The 15,136-nt window shown below is 45.5% G+C and overlaps 1 protein-coding gene across 1 annotated transcript in view; it reads left to right on the forward strand.

Moving 5' to 3' along the window:
- The first annotated feature begins 1,428 nt into the window (after positions 1–1,428).
- Positions 1,429–15,136, forward strand: part of LOC100253327 (tubulin beta-1 chain-like) — a 31,872-nt gene continuing 18,164 nt past the window's right edge. Inside the window, exon 1 of the mRNA XM_010664447.3 lies at positions 1,429–1,938. Within this exon, the coding sequence (XP_010662749.1) occupies positions 1,545–1,938 (394 nt within the window). The 5' untranslated portion in view covers positions 1,429–1,544. The remainder of the gene's footprint in view (positions 1,939–15,136) is intronic.

The following is a 15,136-nucleotide window of genomic DNA, read 5'->3' on the forward strand; positions in this document are numbered from 1 at the left end:
AAGGTTGAATTCAACCCAAATATTCATCAGTAGATCCCAACTTAGAAAAAATACAGATTCATTCTTAATTTTATTTTTGGTTATTTAGGATAAATATTCTCCTGTTTTATTTTCAAGTGGTCTAAAATTTACAGTAAGATTAAATATCTTTTGTAGGAAGCCTTGCAATACGATTAACTCATCGGTGGGAAGTCTTATAACTACTTAATTTCTGTTCGATTCTTTACGTGGTTACTTTACTTTGAAGCTCATGTTGTTGGATTGGGGTGCTAGGTTTTGAGGACCCAGTGCAAGAAGAAGAGTCTTCCAAAATTCAAGCCTTCATAGAAATCCTTTTCATCACTAGGTTCACGAAGATGCCCAATTGTGAGGAATAAGAAATCTCCCAGCTTAAGATAAATCTAACCCTTGAAAAGTGGAGTACTCCTATTTTTTCTATTCCTATAACAAAAATCACCGCTCCTCTCGTTCATTTTTGGAGTTTTTTTTTACAGTGGTCCCCTCCATTTTTGGTATCTTTAACAAAAAAAAAAAAAAAATCCATGCTGGCCCCCATTCCATATCCGTTTTCTTACCAAAAAACCCTTTTTCCTTTCTGATAAGCTCACAATCAAAATATAAAAAAAAAATATCAAACACATCTTTACCAAATAGAACCCAAACACATCTATAACAACAACAACAACGTGAAAATCAAACGGATTTACAAAAAAAATTAAAATTTATGATAAACTGAAAAACTCATAAATCTTACTTGACCAATGACTTCCAAACTTTGAATTTGAGCCAAGGATGAAATGGGAAGGATGAAACCCTAAAGAGACAAAACCCTAAAGGGAAGAAAGGTAACTCGGAAGGAAGAAAGGTAACTGGGAAAATTAATAAACCTAATCGGGAAAGGGGGAAAAGGTAAAGGAAAGTTAAAGCCGTAGTCACCAACTACGGTTTTAAACTTAAAGTTAAAACTGTGGTTGGTGATTACGGTTTTGACTGTTTTTAAAAAATAAAACTGTAGTTACCAACTACGGTTTTATGACATGGCAATATACGTGGCACAGACACATTAGATTGAGCATTATTTTAGAAATGAGGGTACTTTATAGATTTTTTTTTTTAAACGCAGTCTTTTGGATCAAAGCTCTTAATAATTTTTAAAAGTCATTATTTGTAAGAGTTTTTACCAAGTTTTATTCTAACCAAAGTTTTTTTTTTTTTTTTTTTTTGGCCATTTGCCTGCCCAGGACATCGTCTTCACGTGCCTAACCCGTAAACCACAACACTCAGAACAACGCGTGGGCCTTTATCGTTCCTCCCACCTTAAACTTAGGGTTTTTCCATTTTAAAATTCAAATTGTCCCTCAGGATCAAACGGCGCCGTTTTATTCAACGGCAAAGACCACTACCGCCCTCCCTCCTATAAAAGCCCAACTTTCCTCTTTGACCCCTCAACCGTCCCACCATTTTCTCTCTTTACAACCCAATCCCATTTCTCTCCCAAGAACCCCATCTTTCTCACTCTAGAACCCACTCTCTCTCTCTAAAAAATGCGTGAAATCTTGCATGTTCAGGGTGGGCAATGTGGGAACCAGATCGGAGCCAAGTTCTGGGAGGTGGTCTGCGCTGAGCACGACATCGACTCCACCGGGCGCTACCAAGGCGACACGGAGCTACAACTGGAGCGAGTCAATGTGTACTACAACGAGGCGAGTTGTGGGAGGCTCGTGCCCAGGGCAGTGCTCATGGATCTGGAGCCGGGCACCATGGACAGCGTCAGATCGGGACCGTACGGCCAGATTTTTCGACCTGATAATTTTGTTTTTGGGCAGTCGGGTGCGGGCAACAACTGGGCCAAAGGTCACTACACTAAGAGGGCGGAGCTGATTGACTCGGTTCTAGATGTGGTGAGGAAGGAGGCTGAGAATTGTGATTGCTTGCAAGGCATGTGGAAATGTTTGGGTTTCGTTTGCTTTTATTGTTTTTGGGTAGCGTATTTGGGAAATTTTGGGTCTGTTTTGTGGGAAGTTGGATTTTGGGGTCTTTTTTATCAGTGACCTGAGTGTTTTTTTAGGGATTTCCTGGTACTTTAGTAAGGTTTTTTTTTTGGGTAGTATTGGGCATTTTGCGTCGGATCTAAAGAAATTCTCGACTGTTTCTTAGTTTTAAAGTGTTTTTAATTATAGTTTCGATGCCTCTGCCGAACTATTGAACCGTATTGCGTTTATGCTTCAATTTGAGTGTTGTATCTTTTATCATATTGTTTTCTTCCTACTGATTTCGGAGCTCTAAATCACATACTTGGTTGAAATTCTCTCAGGATTTCAGGTCGCCACTCTTTGGGAGGTGGAACTGGGTCAGGCATGGGAACACTCCTCATTTCCAAGATCAGAGAAGAATACCCGGATCAAATGATGCTCACATTCTCTGTATTCCCTTCTGCTAAGGCCTCTGATACTGTTGTTGAGCCTTATTAAAATACATCATTACTGTAGGGACCCCTCCCTCTGATGACACGTGCACACATCTCCTGGTGACACGTGACACACATTCTCATCCGGGTTATCATCCGGGTTAACCCCATCCGAATTTCCCCAAGAGTACACGTGGTGCGCTTCTCCTATCCGGACTACCTCAAAGAGAAGCACACGATACTCATAAGCATGACATCCGGAGGACTTCCACAAATGCATCCGGACGACCAACAGAGGCCATCCGGATACGTTTGTCCAGATCATTGACTGAAGTAAGCAAGTCTTACACATTATCATAACAGCCTGCCATGGCCCACGTCCGCCACCTGCAGGGTGAAAGGACAAGAATGAAGTGACAGCAAGTCACTTCCTACGATCACTTCCCACGATTTCTGACAATCACAGCAACTACCACGATCTCTATCAGCCGCTCGTAGGGTAATGATGACCCTGCCACCACCTAGTGTCATCATGACAACACAAAATATCTCCCCACCATTAAAGAGGGGAACAAAGCTTCTGAGACTATATATATAAACCTTCACACAAGGAAGAAGGTGAGCTTGCTATACCTAGTAAAAGGCCAACTGATTTATCTTCATCTCTCTAACCATGGCTGACAAAACCATCGGAGGGTGCATCCGGACACCCTGTCCGGATGCCTTTTGCAGGTATTACAACTGAATCAAGAATCTATATTGGTTGAGATCGTGCGTCCATCCATTCGGCAACTACATGGATCACCAAGGACGTGAGGCCTCAACATTGGTGCCGTCTGTGGGAAACATATCACTGATTCAGTCACCAGCAAAGATGGCCACGCCTTCCCAAAGCCGTTCATCTGGTAGGGAAGAGGAAGATAATTCTGAATGGCGTCGAGCCATCGAAAGAAGACAGTTGGCAAGCGAGCGACAACTAAAAGCTCTCCTCCAGGAGACAGAAAGATAAAGAGAGGAAAACGCGGTACTACGCATCCAGGCTTCAACGTCAGGACCTCCCCATCGCCAGCGTTCGAGAGGCCAAGTAGCAAACTCAAGGCCAGAACCAGAGTCAATATATCCTGGGACAACGGGAGCTATCCCAGAAGCATACAACGTGAGGCCACACGAGCCACACACTCCCATGCCTCGAGCTCTCCTTGAGGAAAGCTCGGACTCTACTCATTTTTCAACAAAAAGACAACGCGATAGAAAATCCTAGTTGTCAAATTCAATGCGCGCAAGATTAGGCCCACAAGAGCCTGGGAGACCAAGGCCACCAGCAGCCACAACCTGGGCAGCATGCCCTGACCCTGTGGTCACCCCCATGGTGCAGAACATGCTCTCGCACCGTGACCCTATGGTCACCCCCATGGTGCGGAACATTCACTCGCACCTAGTGGTACAATAGGCTGGGAAAAACCTCCCAAACGAGCCACCCATTGGCTCCATCAACAAAAGGCTAGATGACATGCTCTCCACGCCTTTCTGCTCTCACATCATCCATTACGAGCCCCCAAGGGGATTCCTCGTACCAAAATTTTCCATATACGATGGGTCCAACGATCCCTTCGATCATATCATGCATTATCGACAGCTTATGACGCTCGATATTGGCAACGACGCACTGCTATGCAAAGTATTTCCCGCCAGCCTACAAGGGCAGACCCTCTCATGGTTTCATCGCCTACCTCCCAACTCTATTGGCAATTTCAGGGACTTGTCCGAAGCCTTCGTGGGGCAATACTTGTGCTCCGCCCGACACAAGCAGAACATTAGCACTCTGCAAAACATAAAAATGCAAGACAACGAGTCCTTAAGGGAGTTTGTGAAGCGATTTGGTCAAGCCGTACTTCAGGTAGAGGCTTGCAGCATGGATGCTGTCTCGCAGATCTTCAAGCGAAGCATCTGTCCAGACACTCCATTTTTTGAATCACTAACCAAAAAGCCTCCTACGACGATGGACGACCTGTTCAGACGTGCCAGCAAATATTCGATGCTCGAAGATGACGTACGGCAGCCACCCAGCAAGTCTTGGTTGCCGGACAGGCATCTAGAGGTGGCACGGAAAGAAATGCTAAACTTCCGGACCGGCCAAAGCCGTCTGACCGAAAGTAGGAAGGGCCAAGTCGCCCGGAAAGGCCGCCTCTCACACCTCTTTCCATATCGTACGAGAAAATTCTCCCGATGATCCAGGGTTTGTCCGACTTCAAGTGGCCTAAACCCATCGGAACGGACCCATCCACAAGAGATCATAGCAAGAGATGTGTCTTTCACAAAGATCATGGTCACACAACAGAGACATGCAGGTGCCTCCATTATTTGGTCGAAAAACTCATTAAGGTGGGACATTTAAAGTAATACCTCCGCTCAGATGCTGGAGGAAAAGACACTCCCCAAAATCACAACTCTGGAGCCCCCAGAGCCCTAGCCGCCACCAAGGCCGTTATAAACTACATTAACGGAGGCCCATCTGATGAAGAATATGACTCCAAGCGAAAGAGGCAGAAATTGTTGCAGGCCGCGTCAGTACGTGAACGTATCAACTCCATCCGGCCTGGGTTAACTGGAGGGGGCCCTCGCCCCATAGATGGGACAATCATTTTCCCACCAGTTGACCCCACCCGGACACTACAGCCACATCACGACGCCCTCATCTTGTCCCAAGAGATAGGGGACTTCGATGTGAGACGCATCTTGGTTGACCCAGTCAGCTCGGCCGATCTTGTACAAGCATCGGTCGTTAGCCACATGGGACACAACCTCACAGGCCTTGAAAACCCCGGACGAATCTTGTCTGGATTCAACGGGTCGTCAACCACGTCCTTGGAAGACATTGTACTGTCGGTCCAAGCAGGACCAGTCACTCTCAACGTACAATTCTTGGTGGTACAAGAGTTATCACCCTTCAATATCATCTTGGGGCGCACATGGCTACACTACATGAAAGCCATCCCCTCTACATATCATCAAATGGTGAGTTTCCTCACCAACGATGGGCAAATTGACTTATATGGCAGCCAGTTAGCCGCTCGCCAATGCTACTAGATAGCACGGGAAGCAGGGACCAGCCTGGAAGATGCATTCCTCCCTGAGCCCAGCAATGCACGTGACCAATAGCAATTATTGGGTCCGGTAGACAAAGATCCCCCGGCAGCAGATCCCTTACAAATAATCCAAATTTCGGAGGAAAATACTCACCTCACGAACATCAATTCCCTCATAACGCCAGAAGAGACCCAGAACATGCAGAACGCCCTCAGACAAAACTATGACATCTTCGCATGGACACATTCTGACATGAAGGGAATTGACCCCTCAATTACCTCTCATAAACTCAACGTCTTGCCAACAGCCAGACCCATCCGGCAGAAGGTTAGACGTTTCCACCCGGACAGACAAAAAATCATCCGGATTGAGATTGACAAATTGCTAGAAGCCGGATTCATCAGAGAAGTAGATTATCCGGACTGGTTGGCAAATGTAGTGGTGGTACCCAAGAAAGAAGGAAAATGGCGGGTGTGCGTCGATTACACCAATCTCAATAATGCGTGTCCAAAAGACAGTTTCCTTTTGCCATGAATAGATCAAATCGTGGATTCTACTGTTGGGCAAGGGATGCTCTCTTTCTTGGATGCCTTCTCCGGATATCATCAGATCCCCATGTCCCCGGATGACGAGGAAAAAACAGCATTCATAACGCCACACGACCTTTATTGCTATAGAGTCATGCCATTCGGGCTCAAAAACGCTGGCGCCACTTATCAAAGACTGATGACAAAAATCATCAAACCTCTCATAGGCCACACCGTAGAGGTATATATTGATGATATCGTGGTTAAAAGCAAAACCCGAGACGAGCATGTTTTTCACTTACAAGAAGTTTTTCACCTTTTGAGGAAGTATAGCATGAAGCTGAATCCTTCTAAATGCGCCTTCGGAATAAGCGCTGGCAAATTCTTGGGGTTTATGGTCAGCCAAAGGGGCATAGAGGTCAGTCCAGATCAAGTCAAGGCAGTCATAGAAACACCACCACCCAGGAACAAGAAGGAGTTACAGCGCCTCACAAGCAAACTCGTCGCGCTAGGGCACTTTATAGTCCGCTTCACTGATGAATTGCAACCCTTCTTCTTGGCAATACGAAAAGCTGGAACAAACGGATGGACGGACAACTGTCAAAACGCTTTTGAAAAGATTAAACACTGTCTTATGTAGCCGCCCATCCTGAGCAGCCCCATCCCAAAAGAAAAATTATACATGTATCTGGCTGTATCGGAGTGGGCAATCAGCGTTGTTCTATTCCGTTGTCCCTCACCTAAGGAACAGAAACCTATCTACTATGTCAGCAGAGTGATTCATGCCTAATTGGTGTCTCAGCTGATTCGTGTCCAGCTGGTGCTCCTTGATTGAGGTAGTAATCAACAAAATTTATAACCTATTACACCATATACTAGGGTAGCAAAGAAAAAGCTACTATAGCATAGTGGCTCTAGGATCGTTCACTGGGAAGGGTTTCCAAATTATCAATGATATCAATTCAAAGTGAATTGGTAGTGTTTCATTTCAAGGTTAGCTCAAGAAATAAAATACAAACTTTGATTGGCAAAGATTTAGATTTAAACTAACTAATAGAACAAGTAATGGGAATAACTTAGGAAGAAAAGCATTCCTTGGAGAGTCAGGTTCACTGGGGTGGTTCCTCATGCAAAAGACAAAGCTCCGGTCAGATGATTCATTTCCTCGCATTGGAGAATTAACATATAGTTCATTCTCCAATCGGTGCTGTACAGATACATCCTTTAATTAGATTTCAACTTTAATTCTCTCACTGATGCAACTTGCAATGGTTCATGCCTCTCACGAGCACTTACCATTCAAGGTGATCTTTAACCTTGGACTTCCCTTCAAAAGCTCGCAAGAGATAACTAATGGATGACTCCTTGGAGTCCAAAAGCTTACCAAGTGTTAGCAATTCCAGAAAATCCTACCTTAAAGTCACCTCCTAGAGGCTCGCAAGGGGTAAACTAGTGCATCTCCATGGACGGAGATCACTTGCCTTACCAAGTGTTGGCCCAGGTGACTCTAAGGTGTTTTAAGTTAACTAAAAACATAGAAATCACTAAAGGATTTCACTTCCTCTTCATTGATGGCTGAAACCACAAAGCTTTGCATTCTTGCACTTGGAACCTTCCCCGGCAACCTTAGCTCCAAGGAACTAGAGGTTTAGTTACTCATTCTCTGGGGAAAATTCCTCAGAGAGTGCATAACTTAGTAATAAATAAATAATACAAAGTGAGAAGGTAAGGCAAAACAAAGGGCCTGAACTTTACTTCCTTTCAAAACTTTACAAAGAAGGTCTCCTTCCTGAGAACAAGCTCCCGAGAGGTATTTATATGAACATAATATAAAACTAATTATTACATAGATATTTTCTCTTTTTACTAACTTAAAAGCTAAGGAATCTTGTAATTGGTGGCTTATAAGGAGTATTTTGGGATTTAGACAACAAAAATCTGATGCAAAATATCTCCCAATGTCGGTAGCAAATATCGGGATGCTCCAGGGACCATTTCGCAAGAGAAAATGGTGTCTGCGAGATTTCGCAGACACTCAAGAAGGGCTGCGAAATCACTTCGCAGCAAAAGGCTATTCTCGCAGGGTTGCGAAGTTGGCTTCCACCTTGAGGTTCCCAGCTTCCAGCTTGCGGCATATATCAGGTAACTTCAGGAGGAAATACATCACACTGTACAAAAAGGCTGCGAAATCACTTCGCAACAAAAGGGTGATTTCGCAACACTTTGCAAAATGCTTCCTTCAGCTTGGAGTGATTGACTTGCAATGGCTGTAACTTCTTCGTTTCAACTCCGAATTGCACACCGTTTGAAGCATTGGATTATTGACTTCCTGAGCTTTGAAATGGTATATAGCATGCATCAATTGGACTTCAGAAAGTACTCCAAAAGTGGCTGCCATGACTGTCATCAAGAATATGCTTCATGGCAGATTCTCTTTACTTTTTCTCCTTGCATTCCGGATTTTTCTCTTGGCAAATGACTTCCAAGCTTTGCCCAAAATTCCTCATAACTCTCCTCAATCTTGAATTGCTTTGGTGATCAAATTACTAACAAAAACACCAAAACTTACACAAAGTGATTAAAATTGCTTTCAAGGGTCCTTAACATGCCAATTGAGTTAAAAGACCAAAACTACTACTCAAAAGTGTTTAAAAGGATTAATTATAAGCTATCAAATAGCACTTTTTGAGTAGTAATCACAGAGCATTGGCGGACGTAGAAACCAGGTATTCAAAAATGGAGCTAACAGCCTTAGCCCTTCGAAGCGCTACCCAGAAGCTCCGCCCCTATTTCCAAGCCCACCCGGTGGTCGTGCTAACTGACCAACCCTATGTAATATTTTGCACAAACCAGACTTAACCGGAAGAATGCTGCAATGGGCTATCGAATTGAGCGAGTTTGGAATCGAATTCCAACCCAGATTGTCCATGAAAGGCCAAGTAATGGCTGACTTCGTACTGGAATATTCCCGAAGGCCCAGCCAAAGCCAGAAACAGAATGAAAAAGAGTGGTGGACTTTGTGAGCCGATGGAGCCTCACGATCATCCGGATCCTGTGTAGGACTCCTGCCGCAATCACCAACCGGAGAACATCTGAAGCAAGCCATCAGGATGGGATTCCCCGCCTTAAACAATGAAGCGGAATATGAAGCCATCCTATCCGGATTAGATCTCGCCCTGGCTCTATCCGTCTCTAAGCTCCGAGTCTATAGCGATTCTCAACTTGTGGTCAGACACGTCCAGAAGGAATACGAAGCCAAAAATGAGCGCATGGCGCGATACCTAGCTAAGGTGAGAGATACCTTACAACGATTCACCGAATGGATGATCGAAAAAATCAGACGAACTGAAAATGGACGCGCAGACGCCTTGGCAAGCATAGCTGCCTCCCTCCCCATCAAAGAAACCATATTTTTGCCTATACATGTGTAAGCCAACTCTTTCGTCGCAGAAACCTCCACTTGCAGTACCATTGAGGCAAATCAACCAGACGGCCAAGAATGGACAAACAACATTGCACAATACCTCCGGACAGGCACTTTGCCCGAAGATCCCAAGCAAGCACACAAGATCCGGGTGCAAGCCGCCCGTTTCACTCTGATTGGGGGGCACTTATACAAACGCTCTTTCACAGGCCCCTATCTTCGGTGCCTAAGTCATTCAGAGGCCCTTTATGTATTAGCAGAATTGCACGAGGGGGTATGTGGCAATCATTCTGGAGGACGGTCTCTAGCGCATAGGGCCCATTCGCAAGGATATTATTGGCCCACAATGAAGAAGGATGCAGCAACCTACGTCAAAAAATGTGACAAATGTCAAAGGTACGCCCCCATTCCACATATGTCGTCGGAGACATTGAAACCAATTTCAGGCCCCTGGCCCTTCGCCCTTCGCACAGTGGGGCATGGACATAGTAGGACCTCTCCCAACCGCACCCGCCCAGAAGAAATTCCTACTTGTTGCCACGGATTACTTCAATAAGTGGGTGGAAGTTGAAGCATATGCTAGTATCAAAGACAAAGATGTCACCAGGTTCGTATGGAAAAACATCATCTGTCGCTTCGGAATCCCCCAAACCATTATAGCCGACAATGGTCCACAGTTTGATAGCATTGCCTTCCGGAATTTCTGTTCGGAACTGAACATCCGGAATTCTTACTCCACACCGCGTTATCCTCAAAGTAATGGGCAAGCAGAAGCAACAAACAAAACCCTGATCAATGCCTTAAAGAAAAGACTCGAGCAAGCCAAAGGAAAATGGGTGGAAGAGTTGCCCGGCGTCCTGTGGACCTATCGAACCACACCCGGACGACCAACAGGAAACACTCCCTTCGCCCTCACATACGGTATGGACGCAGTCATTCCTACCGAAATTGGGCTACCCACTATCCGGACTGGGGCAGCAAAATAGGATGATGCAGACGCAGAGTTAGGAAGAAACTTGGATTGGGCAGATGAAGTAAGGGAGAGCGCAGTCATCCGGATGACAGACTATCAGCAAAGGGCATCCGCTCATTACAATCGCAAAGTAAGGCCCAGAAGCTTCAAAAATGGTATGCTGGTACTTAGAAAAGTTTTTGAAAATACTGCTGAAACAGGAGTAGGAAAATTCCAAGCCAACTGGGAAGGACCCTATATAGTATCTAAGTCAAGTGAAAATGGCGCTTATCATCTACAAAAGCTAGACGGAACTCCATTACTCAGACCATGGAATGTGTCGAATTTAAAGCAGTATTATCAATAAAAGAAAGAGACAAGTACAAATGTCAAAAATGTATGTTTTATTGATATTTGTAAAGTTATGTACAAAGGGTCCTCCGGACTACAAAAATACAAAAAGAAGATAGCAGCAAAAGATTACAAAAAGAAAAGCTATCAGGGAGCAGGCTTGTCAAGGAGCTTCTTCTCTTCACCCGGAGGAATTGAAGGGACATCTCGCTTAATGCCATGTTTCTTCATACAGCAACGATAGCCAAAGAAGAACATATCATCAACTTGTTTCTGGTAATCCGCTTTAAGCTCCTCCCTCTCTGCAGCAAACTCACCCTCTAGCTATTCTTTTTGCGCCGTTAAACGCAGCTGCAAATCTTCCTTCTGTTTCTTCTCAATGGATACCTCCGTCCGGAGTTGCCTCACCTCCCCCCTCAGGAGCGCCACCTCATGCAAGCGGGCATCCATAGACTCTTCCCGGCTCCTTGCCTCAGCTAAATCCGCCCGGAGAGCTTCGTTGTCCCCCCGAGCAGTGGATAAACTGGCTTCAGCTTCTTCCAGTCTCAAGCGCAGCTGATTTTCACTGTCTTTGCGCTGAGAGGCAAAAGCCTTCATGTAATCAGCGGTCCGCAGCAGGTCAGTGAATAGATCGTGTTGTTGGGCCATGCCGCGAAGACCACTCACCAGCTGCAGACAAACACACAAGCAAGCAAAGCGAAATTATAAACCATACCACAAACACATCAGCATGGCAAAGAAAATCAAGAAGTATACTATACAGTTTCCACTACATCAAACATCCTTACTAAAGGCATGGCAATGGTCGAGCCGGATGGAATCTGTTTCAGCTTCTCTTCCAACTCTGCGTAGCTAAAAGAGCCAGCAGAGATGCAAGCCGCATCATCAACAGGACTCCCCCCTGATGAGGCGCTGGAGGGTAACTCCTCCTCCAACTCCGGGGCCCCCTCATTTTCAGCCGGCTGGGTCTCTCCGGGCGTACCCTCGTCCGGGACCACCACCGGGACGGTTGGGGTTTCAGTTGCCATCTCCGTCTCGCTCCCATCCGGATGGTCATCCTGGACGGATGAGCAACTGACTTCGAGAGTTTCTTGGAAGCGATCTTGCAGTCGCCCGATGAGGCCGAACTTTAGGTTGCGCGCCGAGCTCAACCTCCTTGAAGCTGACCCCTTCACCGGTAGAAGGGCAGGAAGGCTTGGCTCAACTGAGGGCAGACTCTGGCTTTCTGCCCCCATCTCCTCCATTGGGGTCGCCATGACAGGCTATACATCCGCGCAAACGGCCTCGGCTGCGTTCGCATCCGGATGAGGAGAGTCGGGTGTATTTATTGACGTAGCTTCTTTGGCCAGAATAGCCAAATGGGCAACCGCTGACAAGGAGGGCCCCGAGTGGTTCAGACCCGTGACGTGTCCGGGGCCACTTGAGATGGAGGGTGGAAGAGGATTTTCGGGCTCTTGTATTGTTACCTCCTTCTCATAGGTAATAGGAGGGATTACAAAATCCTTCGGGGGAGTTGGCAATTTTACTTATTTCCCCAGCAGGAGAAGGCGCGGACCGTTTGCCACTCGGAGCCTTCCGCAAGAGCCCTTCTTTCCTTTTTACCTCCCGATCAGTTAGGCGGGCTTTGCGTGTCCGGGCGTCTACCTTCTGCACCGCCGCGTACAAAGGCAGATCTTGAAGGACAAAGTGCTCCCCAGCCACAACCTCTTCAGGCAGCCGCCTGGGGAGTATGTTCAGCACATACGGCTGAGGCTCCTTCATGACCGAGTGGAGGTTCTGCGCAGAAAGCAGCGTGTCGCAACTCCGCTCGGCCGCCGCAATCTCGAAGAGCCTGTTCAAACTGTCGAACGAGACCTTCTCCGCCCACTCCACCAATTTTCCCCTTTTATTCTGGCCTGAACCCAAGAAAGAAAAAGTATGTCAGCAACCCAACAATATTGACCTAAACTCGCAAAACATGGAAAAACAAAAGATAGTCTAAACATACCAGGGACCTTCAACGATCGGTTGGGAGCGAAGGGCCTGTCCGGATGCGTCCCTAAACCCGCCCATGTGCCCTTCACCAGCACATGGCCCCTGGCAGCCCCTTTGGTTGAGTCCGGCAGACTGGTCACCAGCTGCATGGACGGAAGGCACGCGACAAAGCTGAAGATATCAATCTTCAACTTCTTGATCGAATATATGAACAACACCTCCAGTAGAGAGAGGTCCAAATTAAACAGCATATTCAAGATGCTACACCCCATCAACACCCGGACCATATTCGGATGAATATACGCCGGGGGAATCTGGCTGAAGTGCAGAAATTCCTTGAACAGCGACGGAAGGGGAAATCGGAGCCCCACGTTGAAATGCTCCTTGCTAAAAAATATAGCATTGTCATCATTATTTTCAGTTGATACAGCCTCCCCGTCGGTCAGTTCAACAGATACACCGTTGGGAACGCAAAACCGCTCGCGGAACTCCTTCACGCTCAATTTGTCCACGGACCTTTTAGCATGAGCAGCGCCGTATGGGCCAGATGAGGTCACTTCCTGGTTCGCAGACATTTTTGTAGCTTCGTAAAAACTGCATGAAAGAGGTACCAACAGTCAAAACAGGCTCAACAAAACCCTAGAAACCAAAAAACACCAACATTCACACACGCAGTCGCAAGCAACTTTCTCAAGCAAACCAGAAGCAAACCAACAAAGACAAAACGTAACAAGGGAAAAGCAAGAACAATGCACGTACCAAGTGTAAATCTGGAAGAATAGGGTTGGAATCCACAGTACAGTCACGTCAAGACACGAAAATCTTCAGCAGAAAACCCTAGGGCTTCACTCAGAAAACAAAGGTACGCAGAAGGAAGAAGAAGAAACACTCTCAGAAAAAAACGCAGTAGGAAAAGTGCAGCAGAAGGCACAGTACGCTATTTATAGGGAGACAGCCCCTCGGTATACCAAACGATCAGCTACGCTATCATTGAAACGACATACTGCTTGGGAATACACAGAGACGGTGGCTCATCATAAATGCTCTTCTCTCTCTTCGCCCCCGCTTGCCACGTGGCCCAATGAGCGCAAAAAGGAAACTCAATTTCAAAAAACCAATTATTTTTAACCCGCCCATTTTTGCTCGGGCAAAATAGGCAAGTTAAAAAGGGGGGCATTGTAGGGACCCCTCCCTCTTATGACACGTGGCACACATCTCCTGGTGACACGTGGCACACATTCTCATCTGGGTTATCATCCGGGTTAACCCCATCCGGATTTCCCCAAGAGTACACGTGGCGCGCTTCTCCTATCCGGACTACCTCAAAGAGAAGCACACGACACTCATAAGCATGACATCCGGACGACTTCCACAAATGCATCCGGACGACCAACAGAGGCCATCCGGATACGTTTGCCCAGATCATTGACTGAAGTAAGCAAGTCTTACACGTTATCATAACAGCCTGCCATGGCCCACGTCCGCTACCTGCAGGGTGAAATGACAAGAATGAAGTGACAGCAAGTCACTTCCTACGATCACTTCCCACGATTTCTGACAATCACAACAACTACCACGATCTCTGTCAGCCGCCCATAGGGTAATGATGGCCTTGCCACCACCTAGTGTCATCATGACAACACAAAATATCTCCCCACTATTAAAGAGGGGAACAAAGCTTCTGAGACTATATATATGAACCTTCACACAAGGAAGAAGGTGAGCTTGCTATACCTAGTAAAAGGCCAACTGATTTATTTTCATCTCTCTAACCATGGCTGACAAAACCATCGGAGGGTGCATCCGGACACCCTGTCCGGATGCCTTTTGCAGGTATTACAACTGAATCAAGAATCTATATTGGTTGAGATCCTGCGTCCATCCATTCGGCAACTACGTGGATCACCAGGGACGCGAGGCCTCAACAATTACCTCATTAAAAATCAACTCAACTTCAATCCAGGAGATGTTCCGGAGGGTTAGTGAGCAGTTCACAAACCTCATTAAAAATCAACTCAAAAGCAAATTATTGGTTTGATCAGTTGTCTCTTAAAAAGGGACTAAATTGACATTATTTTAGAATTTAGTAAAAAATATAGAAAAATGAGACAAATATAAAATTAAAATACTTGAAATTAAATGAAAATTAGTTGGCAAGTCCAAAAATATAGATCCAAAGTCTACTATACTCAAAAATGAAAATTAGTTGCCTAAGGATGGTTGACAAGTTGTTTTCAAGAACAATTTTTAAGGAAAAACAAAAATAAAAAACTCAAGCATTTAGATAAATAAATTTTAATTATTTCAAAAAATAATTTTTAATTAAATAAATTAAAAGATAAACAATTTTTTTTAGTGAAATATAAAGAACAAATATTTTTTAGTAAAATATGGATAATAATAGTATAATTAAA

Source organism: Vitis vinifera, chromosome 16 (assembly GCF_030704535.1).
Source record: "Vitis vinifera cultivar Pinot Noir 40024 chromosome 16, ASM3070453v1".
In the NCBI taxonomy this organism is placed as follows: Eukaryota; Viridiplantae; Streptophyta; class Magnoliopsida; order Vitales; family Vitaceae; genus Vitis; species Vitis vinifera.